At 35.0% G+C, this 22,773-nt stretch overlaps 2 protein-coding genes across 4 annotated transcripts; one reads left to right on the top strand and one right to left on the bottom strand.

Annotated features, from left to right (window-relative positions):
* Nucleotides 1-4,694: 4,694 nt before the first annotated feature.
* LOC105321517 (3 beta-hydroxysteroid dehydrogenase/Delta 5-->4-isomerase type 3) lies at nucleotides 4,695-15,050 on the top strand. Of its 3 annotated transcripts, none has more exons than XM_034481255.2 (5): nucleotides 4,695-4,841; nucleotides 11,025-11,244; nucleotides 11,534-11,698; nucleotides 12,580-12,795; nucleotides 13,044-15,050. In XM_034481255.2, the coding sequence occupies exons 2-5, from the start codon at nucleotides 11,115-11,117 to the stop codon at nucleotides 13,601-13,603; spliced, it is 1,071 nt and encodes a 356-aa protein (XP_034337146.2). In that variant the 5' UTR covers nucleotides 4,695-4,841; nucleotides 11,025-11,114; the 3' UTR covers nucleotides 13,604-15,050. The 3 variants fall into 3 exon arrangements, with proteins under 3 accessions (XP_034337146.2, XP_065936668.1, XP_034337148.2); XM_066080596.1 differs by having other exon boundaries at nucleotides 4,730-4,828; XM_034481257.2 differs by lacking the exon at nucleotides 4,695-4,841 and adding an exon at nucleotides 5,802-5,937.
* A 1,573-nt stretch (nucleotides 15,051-16,623) lies between these two features.
* On the bottom strand, nucleotides 16,624-20,321 carry LOC105321515 (glutathione S-transferase 3, mitochondrial). Its single transcript, XM_066080595.1, has 6 exons — nucleotides 20,211-20,321; nucleotides 18,711-18,849; nucleotides 18,233-18,297; nucleotides 17,965-18,022; nucleotides 17,465-17,537; nucleotides 16,624-17,234 (listed from the first exon to the last, which is right to left on the bottom strand). The coding sequence occupies exons 2-6, from the start codon at nucleotides 18,846-18,848 to the stop codon at nucleotides 17,128-17,130; spliced, it is 441 nt and encodes a 146-aa protein (XP_065936667.1). The 5' UTR covers nucleotide 18,849; nucleotides 20,211-20,321; the 3' UTR covers nucleotides 16,624-17,127.
* Nucleotides 20,322-22,773: the final 2,452 nt, after the last annotated feature.

Raw genomic sequence — 22,773 nt, 5'->3', positions numbered from 1 at the left:
GCATAGTTCTATAAAATTGTAATGCATACAGCATAGTTCCATAAAATTGTAACACATACATTGTACAGCATACTTCCATAAAAATGTAACACATACCGCATAGTCTTATAAAAATGTAACACATACATTGTACAGCATATTTCCATAAAAATGTAACACGTAAATTTACAGCATAGTTCCATAAACATGTAACACATAGCATAGTCCCATAAAAATGTAACACATACATTGTACAGCATACTTCCATAAAAATGTAACACATACAGCATAGTTCCATAAAAATGTAACACATACATGTACAGCATAGTTCCATAAAAATGTAACACATACATGTACAGCATAGTTCCATAAAAATGTAACACATACATGTACAGCATAGTTCCATAAAAATGTAACACATACATGTACAGCATAGTTCCATAAAAATGTAACACATACATGTACAGCATAGTTCCATAAAGTGTAACACATACTGCATGGTTCCATAAACATGTAACACATACAGCATAGTTCCATAAAATTGTAACACATACATTGTACAGCATACTTCCATAAAAATGTAACACATACAGCATACTTCCATAAAAATGTAACACATACAGCATACTTCCATAAAAATGTAACACATACATTTACAGCATAGTTCCATAAAAACGAACACACACATGTACAGCATAGTTCCATAAAAATGTAACACATACATGTACAGCATAGTTCCATAAAAATGTAACACATACATGTACAGCATAGTTCCATAAAGTGTAACACATACTGCATAGTTCCATAAAAATGTAACACATGCAGCATACTTCCATAAAAATGTAACACATACAGCATAGTTCCATAAAAATGTAACACATACAGCATAGTTCCATAAAAATGTAACACATACATGTACAGCATAGTTCCATAAAAATGTAACACATACATGCACAGCATAGTTCCATAAAAATGTAACACATACATTTACAGCATAGTTCCATAAATTGTAACACATACTGCATAGTTCCATAAAAATGTAATACATACAACATAGTTCCATAAAATTGTAACACATACACTGTACAGCATACTTCCATAAAAATGTAACACATACAGCACAGTCCCATAAAAATGTAACACTTACATGTACAGCACAGTTCCATAAAAATGTAACACATACATTTACAGCATAAGTCCATAAAAATGTAACACATACATTGTGCAGCACAGTTCCATAAAAATGTAACACATACATTTACAGCATAAGTCCATAAAAATGTAACACATACATGTACAGCATAGTTCCATAAAAATGTAACACATACATGTACAGCATAGTTCCATAAAAATGTAACACATACATGTACAGCATAGTTCCATAAAAATGTAACACATACATGTACAGCATAGTTCCATAAAAATGTAACACATACAGCATGGTTCCATAAAAGTAAATTGTATTATATCATGTAATATTATATAAATAGTGCCTGTTTGGGAGGGTAACAGTTGAAATTGACACCCCGAGAAAACCATTGTCAACCGACGCGAAGCGGAGGTTGACAATGGTTTTCAAGGGACGTCGATTTCAACTGTTATCTCCCAAACAGGCACTATTTATTTTATTATTGTGAATGTTAATTTTAAAGAAAACTTAAATGCTTTTCTATATGAATGACTTGAATTCTACTGCGAACCGTATGCGCATCATTTACGCGCATGTAACAATTCGTTATGTTAAGTGCGTTGCTAACGCTGAGGGTAATAGAACGGATTATCAACTGCGTCTAAACCAATCAGAGTTTAGTATTTAACTTGAAAGTATAATAAAATTATATATTACATAATACTACATCACATTATACAGTTTCATATTATATGATACATTTTTACATATTACAATATCATATGATACAATTTCATGTGATATTATACTATGTTATTAAATTCAATATCATATTACACATTATTGTATCATATGATATCATATATATTATACAATATCATATAATATGATTCAATTTCATTCTTATAATATGAAACAATATCATGTGATATAATAATGTATATAGCATGTACAATATTGTATCATAATATACAATACTATTCATATCAATATCATGATACAATATTATATAATAATATACAAAAACATTGCTACAATATCGAATTGTATCGTATTACTTTTTACAATATAATATATCATGTAATATTGTATTATATGGAACAATTGTGTATCAAATCATACAATACTACATCATAGAAATCATGTTATATCATTGCACAACGAACACATATTCGAAGAAGTTTGCCTGAGGTAGTTTTTTTTTCTTAGCATCCTTGAAAATGGAGATCAGGCTCTGCATCTGAATATACCTTTATGATTCAATTACATGTATATAATAGATAAGTCAACTATTCAAATTTGAAATTGTTCTATTATCTATTAAACATGCGACCCTTTCCAAAAAGCTAAACCTCATCCAGCATCGAAAACCTATGATTCAAATTCAGCATCCAAGCCTGTCAGGTGCATCAGTATCATAAGACGCATCATCCCTGTAAGTTTGGTGAAGTAGGGACCAGTAATAACTAAGAAATAATCATCAGATGGCACCTGCTCTATTAACTTTCACCAGCTCTAAAAACGTAAACATCATCCAGCAACCGAAACCAAAGGCTCAGATTCAGCATTCAAGCCTGTCAGGTGCACCAGTATCATAAGATGCACCATCCATGCAAGTTTGGTGAAGTAAGGACCAGTAATAACTAAGAAGTTTTAAAAACCATAACCTCATCCAGCATCCGAAACCTATGGCTCAGATTCAGAATCAAGCCTGTCAGGTGCATCAGTGTTATGAGACGCATCATCCATGTAAGTTTGGTGAAGTTTAGACCAGTAATAATTAAGATATAATCATCAGAGGGCAACTGCTCTATAAACTTTAACCAACTCTAAAAACTTCAACCTTATCCAGCATCCGAAATCTAAGCCTCGGATTCAGTAGTTAAGCCTGTCAGGTGCATCAGTATCATAAGATGCACCATCCATGTAAGGTGATGAAGTCAGGACCAGCAATAACAAAGATATGATAGTTTTAAAAACCTTAACCTCATCCAGCATCCGAAACCCATGGCTCAGATTCAGCAGTCAAGTCTGTCAGGTGCATCAGTATCATGAGACGCACCATCCATGCAAGGTTGGTGAAGTTAGGACCAGTAGTAACTTAGAAATGGCTATCAAAGGGCACCCGCACCAAAAACTTTAATCTGTTCCAAACACCTTAACCTCCTCCAGCATCTGAAATTCATGGCAAAGATTTAGCATCGAAGTATTTCAAGGCTATAAGAAGGTCAAGATGTATCATCCATGCAAGTTTAGTGAAGATAGGACAAGTTTTAACTTAGAAACAGGACCTGCATCAAAAACGTACCGGGGGTATAGCATAAGCTCCCCCCGACTTCGTCTCGGCGAGCTCACTAGGCTGTAATTATATAGTATACATATGCCATAATTTTTAATACGCTGATTAAGATGAAGATCGCACTGGTCCCGTGAAGAAACTTACATGTTTGAAATGTGAAGAATAATATAATTGGTCTATATATACTTCTTGAGAAGATATTACCCCCAACCTATTTTCATTATACCCTAATTATTTATGCTCAGATTAATGATTTTTTTTTTTAATAAATAGTAGGCCAAAAGTTATATACAGTTTGTTGACAATAAAAATCCGATAAAACGGAGCAGACAAATTCATTTTGTTGACCGATGACCTTTAGCAGCTATAAATTTTAAGTAGATCGATCGTTGCCCGGCTGCTGCTGTGCGTCGGGCACACTGTCAACGAATCAGTTCCATGTCGTCAGAATTACACTACCAGAAAATCCTGTCATCAGTCAGCAATAAATCGATGGCCCCATAAATCCGGCCGGACGACGATCAAGTCTCGATCCAGACGATGTTCCATCTCAAAACCGAGGCATTACATATTAAAAGTTTGAGTGGATTATTGTCGATAATATCTGAGTGGCCCAAGTTCATCATTAAAAAAAATAAAGATATATCTCCTCTAGTAAGTAAATTGATTATATATAAACATGGTATTATGTTTTGAATTAACAAAAACTGCTATAAAATACAGCTTAATACGATATTTGATCTTTTTTAGGTCCATTTTCTATATCTATTAGTATACTGGGTCCATTATTTAATTTCTTTCACATTACAAGGATGAAACAAAAAACCCGGTGATACATTTATAATCTAAATGTGAAATGACCGTAGGAGTAAACTAAGTGAATAGTTTGCTTGTTTGGTCATATATTGTAAATTTTATGTGTAATTTGATCAGGCCTGAGACAAGAGAAGGTAATAGCTGGTGTAGTGTGCATTACATTTAAGTATTAAGAACTTTTCAGATGGCTGTAATATGGATTCAAGCAAGCTTAAAAGATAACGAGTTTATTTATTATCAGAATTCCTGGGGTTCATATATAAGTTTGCAGTGTAACCCCTGGGATACAGAAAGGTCACTGTTATGGGTTGTTGTATTAGGTTATCATATATTAAACACAGGAACGCTAAATCGCCACCCCTTCCACATCTGCTCAGGTAAGTGATGTGGCCCATAGGCCTCTTGAATTGAAATATCCCCATTGTTAAAAAAAAATGCTTTATATATCAACCAAAATATTAAAATTTACAAAATTTCACCAAGCCGTGTGTTTGATGTGCCTTTTTGTTTGTGTACCAGTTGACAATACGAACAGTCTGTGTACGAGGTGGTAAGTGTTCCAATTGACTGGACACCGCCCGGAAGTGAAGTGATGCTGGTGTGATGTAAACAGATAAGGTTTTTTTCTCTCTTTTAATATTTTGCCTTTTATTCTTATAAATTAAAATTAAAGTCCCTGAAAACGTTCTACTTTCCCCTTTGAACGGTGGGCGCAAACGCGAGCGCAGGTGAATGGTGAACGCACTGTGATCATAGTGAACGCAAGATGAACGATTTGTTCGGAGTGCATCGGGAGTTATCATTACATTGTATTTCGCGGGTAATCAGGCGAAAAAATAGCAAATAATTAAAATTAACAACAAACATGTATATGTATTGTTATCAGCCTAAATAGAAGATTATCCTTGTTGTAATATCGTTTAAAAATTAACACATAAACTGCACGACTGACCTCCCGTACATACATACACGTACCCTGTAGGGAGGTCAACGTTCAACATGTCCTACAGGTTGGGACCAATCTCCCAAATGGGATATAATAGCCAGTTTGGGATATAATAGCCCAAATGGGATATAAATTTAAAATGCAAAAAATAAATTTTTTTGATCTTAAAATTTTTGATATAAATCTGCATTAATGTGAATCAAATCACAGGGGCATCGTATCCGCTCTATGTAGAGTGTAGAGCGGATACGATGCCCCTGTGATCAAATGCAACAACTTTTGGTAAAGAAGTTTTTCTATATGTCTTTAGTGTGTTGTATTTCATCTATTTTAATGTGGATTTATATCAAAAATATTTATTTTTAACACTTTAAAAATATATCCCATTTGGGCTATTATATCCCAAACGGGCTATTATATCCCATTTGGGAGATTGGTCCCAACGTGTTCAAGTGATATCTTGGGACAGAGTATAGTCATTTACTGTTTACTTACACTGTTAAAAAAACATACAACGGTTTTGTTGATTTCATAAAAAAACCCAAAAAAAGGTCTTTTTTATTTATGGACATAATCAAGAATGTGTACTTTAAAATTTACAAATTAAATCATGATTAAAATGATGTTTCTGGTGTGAAATGTAAGTTCCTTGTACCTTTACGCAAGCGTTCTTTCCTCATGTTTGTTGTAATACTCTCAAAGACCGATCCATTCACGTTGTAGTTCCGAATGAAAATGAATGAAGAGTGACTGAATGCTGAACGAATGGTAAGCACAAAGTGAACATGCACACAGTGAGCGCACGGAAAATTCGGAAAGTGGAACATTTCAGGGACTGTCATTACTTAAATTAGAAGTATTTTATGATATGTCATTCAGTTATTTGTATGATAAAACAGAGAATCTCTGTTTGCCCTCATGTTTGATGGGAGACTTAACATGCTTACTCCCACTTTTCATGCTTGATACAGGCACTTGCTCCTGTAAAAAAAGTTTAACCTATATCATAATATTTAATTATACTTTTATGTTAAATACTAAAATCTGAAGTTTATAATCTGTTCTATTACCCTCAGTGTTAGCCACACACTTGGCAACGGGTAACACAACAAATTGTAACGTGAGTAAATTATGCGCATACGATTTCACGTCATTCCTAAATAAAAGCAGTAAATTTTTCTTTAAAATTAAATTACGTCATTCAGTATAATAAAACAAAAAGTGCCTGTTGGGGGGGGGGGGGGGGGGGGTAACAGTTGAAATTGACACCCTTGGAAAACCATCGTCAACTTCCGCTTCGTGTTGGTTGACAATGGTATTCTCGGGTGTCAATTTCACCTGTGGCAGTTACACAAAAGTTGTTAAGGAACTGGGAAATATCATTATCTTGTTCCAAAGATATAGATACAGTATGTTACACATTAAAACACTAAGCACCTTTATCAGGCATGCGAAGTGCCTCCAAATGTACATGTATTTATTAGGGCCCCGCAAGGATTTGCGGGTGCCCTATAGTAATCACTCTGTCTGTCCGTCCTTCTGTCTGTCCGTCTGTCATTCTTCCGTCCACAAATTTCCTGTTTTTGTCTAATAACTTTTTTTATGGTTGCACAATCAAGTTCAAATTTGGTATGGTAGTTCAGTAGGCAGAAATACATATTTTGATGCTAAGTTTGGTTCTCTATGTCTTCTGGTTTGGAGCTGGGGTGGTGGGGTAGATTCCTTAACTATGCCTAAGAATGAATGGGCAAAGAGAGAAAACTGCTGAGAATGTTACCATCTCTGTATACTTGGAAGGCTGTGCAATATTTTTCCTTTGGGATTAATTAACCTTCCACAGGAAGAAAATCCTAAGCTTTATCTTTATCTGTCACATTGAGATTAATTACTGCACTGCCTGTGTCTGCAAATGAACTTTGTTTTGAAGTTAAGGTCAATTTTGAATGATGTGTAGTATTGTGTACATTCTTTGAAATATGGGTTTAAAATATAATATTCATACTTTATTTTGGTTAAAATACCATACACAATGATTTATGATAATTTTATTGAATTCTAAAATCAAGATATATATTAAGATATCCCTTTTCACTTTTTTATTTTTTAATTATTTATTTTATTTTTTTCTGCCTTAATGCTGTTAATTTTAACAGGTAATCAGATAATAACCCCATTCTGTCATTTCTGAAAAAAAAAATTATTTTAAGTTTAGAAGAAAAGGATGAGAGAGCAGAACAATTAATCCCCTGGGATTAATTATCTTGCCTGCTGCAGAAAATTTAGAGGCTTATCTCTATCTGTCATATGAAGATTAATGAACAACTTTGTCTGCAACTGATGTTTGTTTTGAAGTTGAGGTCAACCCTGGGTGATACAATGTATCTGCATTCACTGAAGGCTTTCATTTTATAAAACACCTGTTTAAATCTTTTTTAAATACACATTTAATTTAGTTTTTAGCTCACCGAGACGAAGTCAGGGGGAGCTTATGCTATACCCTCGGCGTCGGCGTCGGCGTCCGGACCTGGTTAAAGTTTTTGTTGCAGGTCCTGTATCTAAGCTATTACTTGTCCTATCTTCACCAAACTTGCATGGATGATGCATCTGGACCTACTTATGGACTTGAAAGACTTGGATGCTGAATCTGAGTCCTAAATTTCAGATGCTGGAGGAGGTTAAGGTTGTTGGACCAGGTTAAAGTTTTTGTTGCAGGTGCCCTTTGATAGCAATATCTAAGTTACTGCAGGTCCGTACTTCACCAAACTTGCATGGATGGTGTGTCTTATGATACTGATGCACCAGACAGGCATGAGTGCTGAATCTGAGCTATAGGTTTCGGATGCTGGAGGAGGTTAAGGTTTTTGGAGCTGGTTAAAGTTTTTGTTGCAGGTGCCCTTTGATAGCAATATCTAAGTTACTGCTGGTCCGTACTTCACCAAACTTGCATGGATGGTGTGTCTTATGATACTGATTCACCAGGCAGGCTTGGGTGCTGAATCTGAGCTATAGGTTTCGGATGCTGGAGGAGGTTAAGGTTTTTAGAGCTGGTTAAAGTTTTTGTTGCAGGTGCCCTCTGATGATTATATCTTAGATACTGCTGGTCCGTGCTTCACCAAACTTGCATGGATGGTGTGTCTTATGATACTGATGCACCAGACAGGCTTGAATGCTGAATCTGAGCTATAGGTTTCGGATGCTGGAGGAGGTTAAGGTTTTTGGAGCTGGTTAAAGTTTTTGTTGCAGGTGCCCTTTGATAGCAATATCTAAGTTACTGCTGGTCCGTACTTCACCAAACTTGCATGGATGGTGTGTCTTATGATACTGATTCACCAGGCAGGCTTGGGTGCTGAATCTGAGCTATAGGTTTCGGATGCTGGAGGAGGTTAAGGTTTTTAGAGCTGGTTAAAGTTTTTGTTGCAGGTGCCCTCTGATGATTATATCTTAGATACTGCTGGTCCGTGCTTCACCAGACTTCCATGGATGGTGTGTCTTATGATACTGATGCACCAGACAGGCTTGAATGCTGAATCTGAGCCATACTTTTCGGATGCTGAAGGAGGTTAAGGTTTTTAGAGCTGGTTAAAGTTTCTGAAACACTGGTGCCCTCTGATGATTATATCTTAGTTAATACTTGTCCTAACTTCACCAGACTTCCATGGATGGTGCGTCTTATGATACTAATGCACCTGACAGGTTTGAATGCTGAATCTGAGCCATAGGTTTCAGATGCTGGATATGGTTAAGTTTTTTGGAACAGGTCACATGTTAAATAGATAATAGTACTTTTTCAAACTTGCATAGTTGATTAAACTGTAGTATGAATGAATCACAGAGGAAGCTTCAGATGCAGAGCTTGATCTCCATTATCAAGGATGCTAAAAAATATATCTTAGTTATTACAGGTCCTAACTTCACCAAACTTGAATGGATGGTGTGTCTTATGATACAGATGCACCTGACAGGCATGGATGTTGAATCTGAGCCATAGGTTGCAGATGCTGGAGCAGGTTAAGGTTTTAATTGCTAGTGCCCTCTGATGATGATATCTTAGTTATTACTGGTCTGAACTTCACCAAACTTGCATGGAGATGGGTCTTATGTATACTGATGCACCTGACAGGCTTGAATGCTGAATCTGAGCCATTGGTTTCGGATGCTGGATGATGTTTAGTTTTTTTGGAACAGGTCACATGTTTTATAGATGATAGCTTGCATAGTTGATTTAACTATATTATAAATGAAACGCAGTGTTTGCTTCAGATGCAGAGCTTGATCTCCATTATCAAGGATGCTAAAGAAATCTCCTACCTCACTCAAACCTGCTCGATAGATAGATGTGTTTGTTGATAAATGATATAACATGATTCCTATGATATAGTATTGTATGGTATGAAACAATATTGTTTAATATGATACAATATGATATCATATGTAATATTATAAAAAGTTATATGATACGATATGATTTTGTATAATTTTTTTTGATATTTTATGTAATGATATTGTATCATGATATCGTTATGTATAGTATTGTATATTATGATACAATATTGTATAATATTATATTGTATTAATAATTTATTATCTAATCACATGATACTATTACATCAGATATTGCAAAATATAATATTGTATATTGATACTATATTGTATATTCTATAATATTGTATCATACGATTTTGCATAATATGATATTAGTTTCTGTAAAAGAGAATTATATATTCACATGAAATTGTATAATATGATACTGTTATATTATATAATATCGTATCATACGATATTGTATAATACGATATTGGTTTATAATATGATATATTATCACATCACATGAAATTGTATTGTATGATATTGTAAAATATAATTATTGTATCATATGATACCATATGTATAATATAATATTGTATTATATAATATTTTACTTTATCACATAAAATTGTATCATTTGATATGATACAATGTTGTATCAAATTATATTGTATCATATGATACAATATCATATTATGTATCAAAAATGACACAGTATCATACAATATCATACTATATTATACAATATGATATCATATGTTTCAATGTTATGATGTATTATGTAATATGATATTGTAATATAATACTATAGAATATTGTTTTATATATTATGATATTGTAATATTTGATCAAATACAATAACGTATAACACAATACAATGTCATATCATACGTTACAATATCATATCTCATCATTGTTTATTATGGTATTTTATTGTATTATATGATATATGTTGTAAATATGATTGGATGCAATATTTAATTTTATATTATTGTATTGATTAACATATAAACATATGATTATCATACAATTTAACAGATGATATACGATATTGTGTCAAAACAGAATCCATGAATATCCAGGATCATAAAGTATGATTTTCATTTAATATGATAAAGATGGTCTCATAAAGGTGAAATCTCATAAGGGTGATGTCTCGTCTCGGTGAGCTTTGTAATCTGTGATTACCTATGTTTTTTATAAGACATGAGGTTATCCCTGTTTTATGCAGATACAAGGTTACTATTTAGAGTTTTTGGACATTCAGGAATTATCTTGAAATTTAAAAAATACAGTTGTTACTTATAATTTTCATTTTTTTTTTTGCCACCTTATATATATTGCAGTTCTTTACATCTAATGCCGGGCATTTATTTTTCATCATTGTTAATATAAAGAGGATGGAATTCAAAGTTTTTTTCACTTCTCTATATTAATTGTCATAGCGGGGCCCTTCCTGACTGGTCAGTTTTCTAGTATGTTTCTAGATGTACCTATGATATTACATGTGTTTTTCTGACATGAACATGCAGCATCTTACATGTTTACAGGAGATTGATCTGAAGAAGCAAAATGACAGAGCAGTGTCCCAGCAGTGTAATACTCCCCTGAAGTCAGGGTCTCCCTGACGGTGAAAGGATATGTGTACAGTGACGGTGACTGGGGGCGCTGGGTTTCTGGGTCAGCACGTCATCCAGCATCTTCAGCTGAGCGCCCCCTGGGTGACAGAAATTAGAGTGTTTGACCTGATTCCATTCAGCAGATCTCTTGGTATAAACTTTAAAAAATGTATATTGATTTTATGAATGTTTTCTTATAATGCATGACAGTATATGTGTTTACTGTATATATAGACTTGACTAATGTTTTACAATGTCGTTAAAAAGCAGAGTGTATATAAATTATGCAATGTCATTTAATTATTTGTATGATCTTGAAGCTGGAAAATAAGTTTCATTTCAGTGATTAGAAGCTTATTATGTTAAATAAAATGCATGCTAATGCATGAGTGTATAACAATGGATATTTGATTTTCAGTATATGACGGACTCATTTGTAGATTACACACCAAGGCTCGATGTAATAACTTACACGGGGAACCTAGGAGATACTGAATCTCTGAGAAAGGCTTTTCATAATGCCTCCGCTGTGCTTCACTTGGCTTCAGCAATAGATGCGAGATTTCAGCCGGACAAGAAGCTCCTACAGGAAGTGAATGTGAAGGGTAGGTACAAGTGAATGATTACGGGGTCTCCTACTCATGAAGGGTAGGTACAAGTGAATGATTACGGGGTCTCCTACTCATGAAGGGTAGGTTCAAGTGAATGATTACGGGGTCTCCTACTCCTACAGGAAGTGAATGTGAAGGGTAGGTACAAGTGAATGATTACGGGGTCTCCTACTCCTACAGGAAGTGAATGTGAAGGGTAGGTTCTAGTGAATGATTACGGGGTCTCCTACTCATGAAGGGTAGGTTCAAGTGAATGATTACGGGGTCTCCTACTCATGAAGGGTAGGTACAAGTGAATGATTACGGGGTCTCCTACTCACAATAATAGTTTATAGAACTGAAAGTTTTAACTGGGTCTCACACTCCTGATGCTGGCTTCCCTGGAGGTTAATTTTGTGTCATTGAAATGACAATAGAACTATGATGAGGTACGTGGGTGACCTAATTATGTCATGCTTCCTGCCAATAAAATTTAAAAAATGGGGTCTATGATAGGAAGGAGGTATTAGCATACAATGGAAAGAAATAGATAAAATTGGCATTAAATCTTTTTAGTCAGGTTCTATTTTTACTGATATCTTCAGTCTCTATACTGTTAACCAGCTTTTATTCAAAACAACTTTATTTTGTGATTTACTGGACATGAAGTGCTTTGCCACAACTCATTTTCATGAATAACATGTAAGTTATCTAAAAAATTATCGATTTATACATGTAACAGGGGTATTTCAGGACTGATTTGCAGCGAGAAATATTTGTGATAACGACACTCTAATGACTATTGCAAACATTTATGGGACACAAATAAAAGTTGGTTAACAGCTCTCCTGACTCCTAATGCATCATTATTCCTTTCATCTGATGTATGATTTTAGGCACAGCTAATGTGATAGCGGCGTGTGTGGAGGAGGACGTGCCCAGTCTGATCTACTGCTCGTCAATCGGCACTGTACAGGGATACTTTAACTGCCAGGGAGGCAGTGAAACAGATCTCAAAGATGTCCGTCCACTTCTGTTCAGGGATTATGGGGGAACGAAGCGAGTGGCTGAACAGCAGGTTCTGAAGGCTGATCAAACTCCATTAGCAAATGGTCAGTTCTGCTATAACTTTGTTGATTCATTACTATATACACTGTCACCTAACATGAATTTAACTAGTTAAACATACTAAAATACATAACCTGCTTAGCTGTAAGATACCAGTAAATTTTTTCGTTGTACTTTTAAACTTTGAAAAAAACTTTGTCAAATAAAACAGGGTTTCCAGTGTTTATCTTGAGTTCTTGTTACTTTGTACCGTAACTTTGAAAAAGGATGCATTAATTTTCTTGTTTTCCAGGCAAGAAATTAAGAACGGTGTCATTGTTACCACCTACAATGTATGGAGAAGGGGACAAACTGATCGCCATGATGTTACAATACGCTGAGGATAACAATGGCAGCTTTATAAGAATGGGTAATGGAGAGAATCTTGAGGCCTATGCTTATGCTGGCAATGTTGCCTGGGGCTTTGTATGTTGTCTGAAGACCATGTACAACAATCCAAGCTTTGGAAATGAGAGAATGTTCATCATGGATGACACGCCCCCCCAGTCTATTCAGGCCCTCAGTCGACCATATCTAGAGAGCAGGGGGTTCCAGATGACCTCCTATTATGTGCCTCTGTCCATCGTGTTTTGTATCTGTTTCCTGGTAGAAACAGTTTGTCTTTTAATATCACCATTTAAACGATTTTCTTTTCCTCTCAGTTTATCAGGAATTATTTTCTCCACAAGGAAATTTTACGTGCGATATGATAAGGCCAAGACCCTGATTGGTTACGTCCCTCCTTTCTCTGTAGAGGGCGCCAGAGAGAGATCCTTGCCTTATTATAACAACGTGAAGTTGAGGAAGAATTGAATGGTAGACCTATAACATTAAGATTTCGGAGTAGTCTACTTTTTGATGAGGAAAATTTTATTGAGGGTTGAGATTTAGTTGTTATTTGATTCATATTGTTATAATTTGATTGATATTGATATTTGAATACTCTTTTGAATGGTTATCAGACATAATATTAGGGGAAAAAAAGAATTATGTTAATACTCCTTAACTCATTTTTTCTATTTCTTTATCAAGCCCACATTATATGAACAAGTGAATTATTTTAGTTTAGGTAAAAGGTTATTTTGATTGAAATTTTTTTCTTTTTTTTCATAAAAAATACTCAAAGTACTCTCTACATGTCAGTTTTGTAGTCCCTAAACTATTCAAGGTCTTGAAAAAATTTTTGTCTGAAATTATTAAGAACTTTTGTATTAATGTGTTTTATTGTATTGATTTAATTTTATTTAAAACTATGAAGTAATGATCTGTTATTTGTTTTACGTATAGTATCAGCTGAGGCGTGTTCAGCAGAGTGGGTGCCCGTGAGCGCTCGCAAAAGTTCCCTATACCTATAATACAAATTTTGGCGAGCACTCACGAACACCTGCTGAACCCGCCTTTGGAACCATCGCTAACAATCTGTGCACTATACAGCATGTGATGGCAAGTGCTGAAAATAATGAAATGTTTGCAATTTTATATGTTTGCAATATAACCAAGAAATTATAGATTATCTGTTATCTTAATATTACCTTTTATTTGTATCATGTTTAATGATTCCTTTTAACAAATTTGTGTTGGTTTTATACATAATTATGACAATAATCTTAATGGAGATGAATTATTTTTCCTCTCATGTATCATATATTTTCAATATTTTTATTCACTCCTTTCTAAATACTCAAACTCTCATGCAATTTTCTGTATGAACAGGGAAATACTTACAAGATATCAAGTTTGAAATTGATAAGGTGTTAATTAAAAATTCAAAATGTTGCAAAAACCCAGGTGCTGCTTTATTTTAACAGTGCAGGTTTATAAAGTGTATAAAGAACAAATCTGTGACAGATTCCTTATACATGTATAGTTCTGCAGTGTGACTCAGGATACTTGCTACTTCAGGATACCTATAGATATCTGTGGTTTTATTTTTATAGTGAAAATTATACATATTATTCTGTCCAAGACCTTTTTAATACACATATGTATGCCATAGAGACAGAAGTTTTCATAAGTGATGAGTGATATTTATAAAAATAAAAGAGCATTTTGTTGATAACTGTAATAAACATTAAACCTCAACGAATATATCTTCTATTTTAGTAATTTGTTATTCATGTACCTGCATGTACATATTTTATCCAAGACTGCATCTATAGAAATGCCTTTGTTGTTGTTTTATTATAAATATTTTTGTATTCACTGTATATACTGTATCATAATATACTCAATACTCATAATGAAATTCTCAAATATTGAATCTGAACCTTGGAATTTTTAACTTTATTAAATTGTAAGTTAAAATGCAATTCAAATATACCTGTTTACCTATGTAAGTAATTGCTATTGAAGTATTTCTTGTTTATCTATGTCACGAATAAGAAATGAAGTATCTCATAATATATTAATCATGTCAGGAATAAGTACTGAATTTTCTCATGTCTATCTTTGTCAGGAATTAGAACTGAAATATCTCATGTTTATCATGGCAGGAAAAAGTACTTCCTGTTTATCTTTAACAGGAATTAGTGCTAAAGTACCTGTATATCATGTGTATCTATCTCTGCAAATCGTACTGAAGTATCGCGCATTTATCTATGTCTTGACATCTCATGTGTATCTTTGTCAGGAATTATAACTAAAGTATCTCTTGTTTATATATATCTTGAATTCGTACTAAAGTTACTGTATTTTATGTTTATCTATGTCAGAAAATAGTACTGAAGTATTTCTTGTTTATGTCAGGAATAAGAACTGAAGTGTCTGGTCTCAGCAGCCACTGCATTCCGCTACTGATGAAATTTTTGGTAGAAGGACAATCATAATAAACAACTATTATAAAAAATTTGGATAAAATGAGCAAAGCATTAAGCATAATTGTATACTGAACAAGAATAGAATTCCTGGGTCCCCCGCTGGTCAAGCATTATACTAGTATCGACCAAGGCTGATTTAGGAACTTGACCAAGGTATTAGTGGTATTAACATTTGTTATAAATTTCATGTAAATCCGTCAAAATTTGTTGGCATGAGAGCGCTTACAAGGTCAATTTTTGGATAAAACGGAGTCATTATTGTGGTCAAAATCCCATAACTCCAACAAAAAGTATCGACCAATGCTGATTTTTGAACTTGACCAAGGTAATAGTGGTATAAACATTTGGTATAAATTTAATGAAAATCCGTCAAAATTTGTAGGCATGAGAGCGCTTACAAAAAAGTGACGGACGGAAACACAGACAGACGCACGGCATTTCCATGTCCCCACTCCCGCCGCAAGGACAAAAACAACCCAGTTTATCAAAAAAAGGGAAGGGCAGGGTTAATGAAGTATTTAATAATTATATCCACACATTAAGTAACTTCAGAATTTAACCCGAAATGGATTGCAAATTAAACCATGGGGTCCTGCATTACGAGCAGTTTTCTGTCCGGTAGCTTCAAAGGTCTGTAAAGGAAGTACATGTATAAGCTACCTTGGGCAATATCACATGGTTTATATAGCAACGCTAATCAGGTACTAGTAGTCTAATCCATTATTCTTTTTTATGGGTTCAGTAGGATTGTTTATGATAGGGAAGGAAAAGTCGAGGTTACAAAAATCTGTGTCAATTGCCAGGTGCTCTACCAGTCCACAGCCCAACCAATCTAACAGTAAACATAGCCACAGCCCGACCAATCTAACAGTAAACATAGCCACAGCCCGACCAATCTAACAGTAAACATAGCCACATCCTGTTACATTGTACATGTACTTACATATTCTTTGTATTGAACAGGTTGGTAGAGAATACCGGTAGATGGAACAGTTTTAAATAGACACAAGACACATCAATATGAAAACGTTGTTTATTTTTATTTGTGTGCACTTGACTTATAAATACTATGATACTATGTATAATCTTATCTCAAAGAACTGTACAGGAAAACAGTTGCAACAACATAAACTTCTACGTGTTGCCTCACTACCGTTGCAAGTCTAGCCAGAAATATATAGCACTGATTTTGCTGTTCTTTCTAAACGAGACTAGAATGATAAAAAAAAAAAAATTTTAATCCGACACATATATATATATATATCATTATAACTGTTCTTTCTTAACGTAAACTTTAAGTATACTTGTTAAGTTTAATGACTTTAAGGTACATGTACAACCTTAATTATGCTTGCACCAATAATTTCATGTATAAGTGTAATTTGATTACAAAATCTCTTATGAAAATTGTTCATGAAATGGTACCAGACACTCTACAAATTAAAACAGCCAAAAATCTAATGTGTTCATACAGTTATGCACAGCACATGTCAATAGTTGAGTCTATCACGCACTCTTGGTTCAGTGTGGGAAGACACGGAGTTGTCTGAGGGCGACGCCCACTGTACAGCCGAGCATGGTGATCAACCCGATGTAACCGAATGAGCCCCAGCGCCTCTTTTCTGGCTCTGAAGGAAACATAAAGACGCAAATTAAATTAAAATATCAGCCATTACTTTCATCAAATGACTATATGCAGTATAATGCATTTTTTGCCTCCAAAATTAAAGTTTTATTTATAAAGAATTTTTTAAAAAAAGGGTGGAGGATAGTTGAAATCATAATGAAATTAAGTGTGTAAAAGGTAATCGCCACAGTGATTATTAGGTTATCAGAATTAGAAATGAATTTATCTTACCTCCAGTGTAGTAGCCCTTGGCAAAGAAAATCCGGCTCAATTGATAAAGAGTTCCGGCACAGGCGGAGGTCCTCTGTTACATACAACAAAATCTCTCATCAACAAATACACAGGAATCAATCAGTGACTTTCATGGGTAATGGGTTGTCTTACGATCAATTTTGATCATGTACTAATCCAAGTTTATATCCCATTAAACTTAAAGAATGATTTGTCATTTGTTATATTTACATCATTTTTCAATCATTGTACAATAAAATTCATTAATGTTATAGTGTAATTTAAAAAAAAAATTAAATGCAATCTAAAGATTCAATCACATGTTGCTGTTTAACGTGCAACAAATTGCAGGTCACTTATAAAAGAAATTGATTTATAGTTTTATCATGGAAAACAACACTAATTAAAATTGTAAACATAAATGTGACATTTTTCAATGGTTTAAAATGTAGCATATCTTTTTTATTTAAAAAAAGAGAAAGTAAAACCATGTGACCTACAGGGTACTGTAATCCTCCAATAAACAGAAGCATCAGAAACTGGGGATAGTTCTCAAGTCTACAAAGATGAGAAAACCATATATAACGGTATATCACCAAAGGCAATGTGTCTATTATTCTTTTGCTTTCTTCACACACAATACACTGAATGGAATCTGCCCCAAATCCAAGTATTTTAAGCATATCATCATGTTGAAAATGTGTTGTAATGCAGTTGTTCAGCACAAGTTGACTGTGATATGGTACTTGAGTAATTAGTACTACTTACGTATTTTGATGAGCTCGCTGGATGCAGTTAAACATTTTATTGTCTGAGCTATACATGGTAGGATACTGAAAAGATGCAACATATTAACTCATTACTGCTTCCATCTCCACTAAATTATGATAGCAAGCTACACAGACCAAAACACTCTCAATTCCAGTTCATGTATTCCTTACTTAAATTGTAAAAGTAGTGCTACTAAAAAAGATTATTGTTTCGAGCAATCAAGAACAGTTTTTTCAGTCTCGTTTAACTATATATAAGAAAGAAATAAACAACTGTGTCTTAAATACATTCAGTAAGTAAGCAGACCTCTCAATGATTTGTTACCAGGATAGGGACTGAAAAACACGAAATTAGCAACATTCTAAAAATAAAGCAGTGGGATGATTTTTTTTATTATAAAGTTAGACCTGACACGGTGAAATTAAACTTGCAGCTCTTTGCAAATAGGATTTTTTTTCCCTAGTGGTGTACTTACAGGGATTTCATACTGTTTTCTGGCTTTGGCTACATTGATGCCCATCCACATGTTGACAAATGTGCTCGCCACGCCCGTAAAGATCACACACCCATAGTGATCAGGAAGGGCATCAACGATTTTTGACAGGTTTCCCATTCTGTAAATAAAGGAGAAAAAAAGATTTACTCACTACTTACTGTGGGATTTTATGGATTAATTAATGAAAGACACAAATATCCTATATTATTTGCACATGATACAAATTTGAATCTATTGAAAAGAGTCACAATATTCAACCATCTCAACCCATAGAGAATTAAAATAGATTAAGATGGTTGGATCAGAAATGTAACCTTTCTATTTCTAATCAGCTCTACTACTGAGCTTTTAAGGCCAAATATCCAGTGTTGAGGGTCCGTTACCGCCCTTACTTTTACTTTATAGAAATGTAGAAAGACACAGCTTTTATATATACTGTGCCATCACATTTCTGATACTAGTAGTCATATGTTTCTGATAGTCAATTTTTGTGGCATGAGTTAACCCCAAAACAACTTCATTTTCCTTACTGAGTTTTGTTGATTAAATCATACTATCAGAAACATATATATAATGCTCATTTTCATTCGTCGAATGCATTTTTCATTCATCTCAATCAGATTACATTTTCTTTAAGAAAAAATGCATCACATTTACTACCTGGGCAAGTACATATTCTGACATGTTAACTTCATAAAACCTCTGTTTAAAAAATTCTCAATTTTACACTCTGTGTTTAAAAAAAAATTGAAATAAAATGCATCCCGGGTGTCACTAATAAACAATGTGTTAGCTTGTCTTCAAAATTTTAAAGATTAATTTTATTCAAAATATGATATATGGCTTTATTCCTCAAACTCTTTTTTTTTTAATTCCATCATCCAGGCAAGTGAAACACAAATGAAAAATGAGTTCCATTTGGTAGGTAAAACAGGTATACTGATTCAGGGGGCTGACCACCAAATAGGAGTCAAACCATCAAATGGGTGCTGGGTCTGTTGGTCCTGGCAACCTGATGACAACTAACTTTCATTTAAGTATCAGCGATTTTCGATGCTATATTAAAGGCTAAAACTGATATTTTATAGTTGACCAAAGAAAACAAATCATTAGGGGAAGTGTTTTGTGTTAGATCATCGGAAATCAATGACTCTAGGATAAGCTTCCCAGAAATGAAGGTCATCAGCTCAGTTAATTATCAGATTATTGGCATCGGTAAAACTTTGGCATTTCTTCGTGCTCATATCATTGTGGTGCCTAAGTACATGTAGAATGAACAAATGCATTATGGTCAATTTAATTATTATTAAAGGCATTAAAAATTCAGAAGAATTTGTCTACTTTCTTTTTTACATCAAACAATAGGCTAAAGTGTTAAGATGGGGGCGTGTCCACAAAAAACATTAAAAACAACAGAAGCTGCGACTAAATAAAATTTTAAATAATGCTTGATACAATTATGACAATAAGAATACTTACATGATTATAAATTAGTATTATTGTTTCGCAGCTTTCCAAGGACACACGAGGTAAGTGAACCCTCTTATTGAACCGGAAGTAGCTACAGTAATTTGCCCCATTACAATTCGACCCCCACCCCCCTCTCCATCTCAAACGCACAACGAGATTCAATAATTTAGACGGGGTTAAAACTATTTTTAAAAGTATATTTAATATCACTGCCTGTTGGACTGTTTATTGTTTATGTGCGGCTAAATTGCTACTGTTAACTGTCACTGTCTACTTCTTTCATTGTCTACACAGTGCTTACTGTCAATGTCTACTGCTTACAGTCACTGTCTACTGCTTACAGTCACTGTCTACTGCTTACAGTCACTGTCTACTGCTTATTGTCACTGTCTACTCTTACTATCAAGATCTACTGCTTACAGTCACTGTCTTCCGCTTACTTACTCTCTCTGTCTACCACCACTAACCCTGCCTTCCAAAATCTTACTCTCTCTGTCTTCTGCATTTGTCTACCACTTACTCTGTCTACTGCTTACTCTCTCTACAGTTTACTCTCTGTTTACTGCTTACTCTCTCTGTCTACATTTACTCTCTCTGTCTACTGCTTACTGTCTACTGCTAACTCTGTCTACTGCTTACTCTCTCTCTCTCTCTCTCTGTCTACCACCTCTGACTCTATCTTCTACCGCTTACTCTCTCTGTCTACCACTTACTCTCTCTGTCTACCACTTACTCTGTCTACTGCTTACTGTCATTGTCTACTGCTTACTCTCTCTACCGTTTACTCTCTGTCTACTGCTTACTCTCTCTGTCTACTGCTTACCGTCTACTGCTAACTCTCTGTCTACTGCTTACATTCTCTCTCTCTCTGTCTACCACCTCTTACTCTATCTTCTACCGCTTACTCTCTGTCTACCGCTTACTCTCTCTGTCTACATTTACTCTCTCTGTCTACTGCTTACTGTCTACTGCTAACTCTGTCTACTGCTTACTCTCTCTCTCTCTCTCTGTCTACCACCTCTTACTCTAACTTCTACCGCTTACTCTCTCTGTCTACCGCTTACTCTCTCTGTCTACTGCTTACTCTCTCTGTCAACTGCTTACTCTCTGTCTACCACTTATTCTCTCTGTCCACCACTGCTTACTCCTGTCCTCCACCCTGTACTCTCTCTGACTGCCACTTAATCTCTGTCTACTGTCTACTCCTCTGTATACTGCTTACTCTCTCTCTATCTACTGCTTTCTTTGTCTACCACTGCTTTCTGTCTACTGCTTAGTGTCACTGTCTACTGCTTACTCTGTCAACCGCTTACTCCCTTTGTCTATCGCTTGCTCTGTCTACTGATTGCTGTCAATGTCTACTACTTACTCTCTCTACTGTTTACTCTCTGTCTACTGCTTACTCTCTCTGTCTACACTTACTCTCTCTGTCTACTGCTTTCTGTCACTATCCACTGCTTCCTGTCACTGTCTACTGCTAACTCTCTGTCTTCTGCTTACTCTGTCTTCTGCTTACTCTTTCTCTGTCTACCACCTCTTACTCTATCTTATACCACTTACTCTCTCTGTCTACCAGTGCTTACTCTGTCTGTCTACCTCTTACTCTCTCTGTCAATTGCTTACTCTCTGTCTACCACTTATTCTCTCTGTCTACCAGTGCTTACTCTGTCCTCCAACCTGTACTCTTTCTGACTGCCACTTACTCTCTGTCTTCTGCTTACTCTCTCTGTCTACCGCTTACTCTGTCTACCACTGCTTGCTCTGTCTACTGCTTACTGTCACTGTCTACTGCTTACTCCTTTAACTGCTTACTTCCTTTATCTACCGCTTACCCCATCTTCTGCTTACTTTCTCTTTATCTACTGCTTACTCTGTCTACCACTGCTTGCTCTGTCTACTGCTTACTGTCATTGTCTACTGCTTGCTCTGTCTTCTGCTGACTGTCTACTGTTTACTTTGTCAACCGCTTTCTCCCTTTGTCTAAGTTGCTTGTTCTGTCTACTGCTTCCTGTCAATGTCTACTGCTTACTCCGTCAACCGCTTACTCCCTTTGTCTACCGCTTACTCTGTCTTCTGCTTATTCTGTCTACCACTTACTCACTCTACTATTTTCTCTCTGTTTATGCTTACTTTCACTTTCTGATACTCACTGCCAGGGTTTCATATATGCTTTTTCTGTCTTCTCTGAGGTTATTGTCACTATCCCCTGCTTACTGTCCGTGTCTACCCAATGCTTACTGTCACTGTCTGTTGCTTGTTGTCAGTATGTATTCTCATATTGCTCGCTGTCCGTGTCCAACCCAATGCTTACTGTCACTGTCTGATTCTTGTTGTCAGTATATATTCTCATATTGCTCACTGTCCGTGTCCAACCCAATGCTTACTGTCACTGTCTGATTCTTGTTGTCAGTATATATTCTCATATTGCTTGCTGTCCGTGTCCAACCCAATGTTTACTGTCACTGTCTGATTCTTGTTGTCAGTATATATTCTCATATTGCTTTCTGTCCGTGTCCAACCCAATGTTTACTGTCACTGCTTGTTGCTTGCTGTTAGTATGTGTTCAATGCTT

The sequence above is a fragment of the Magallana gigas genome, chromosome 3 (genome assembly GCF_963853765.1).
Source record: "Magallana gigas chromosome 3, xbMagGiga1.1, whole genome shotgun sequence".
NCBI lineage: Eukaryota > Metazoa > Mollusca > Bivalvia > Ostreida > Ostreidae > Magallana > Magallana gigas.
Note: the sequence above shows the minus strand (reverse complement) of the source record. Positions and strands in the feature narration are given on the sequence as shown.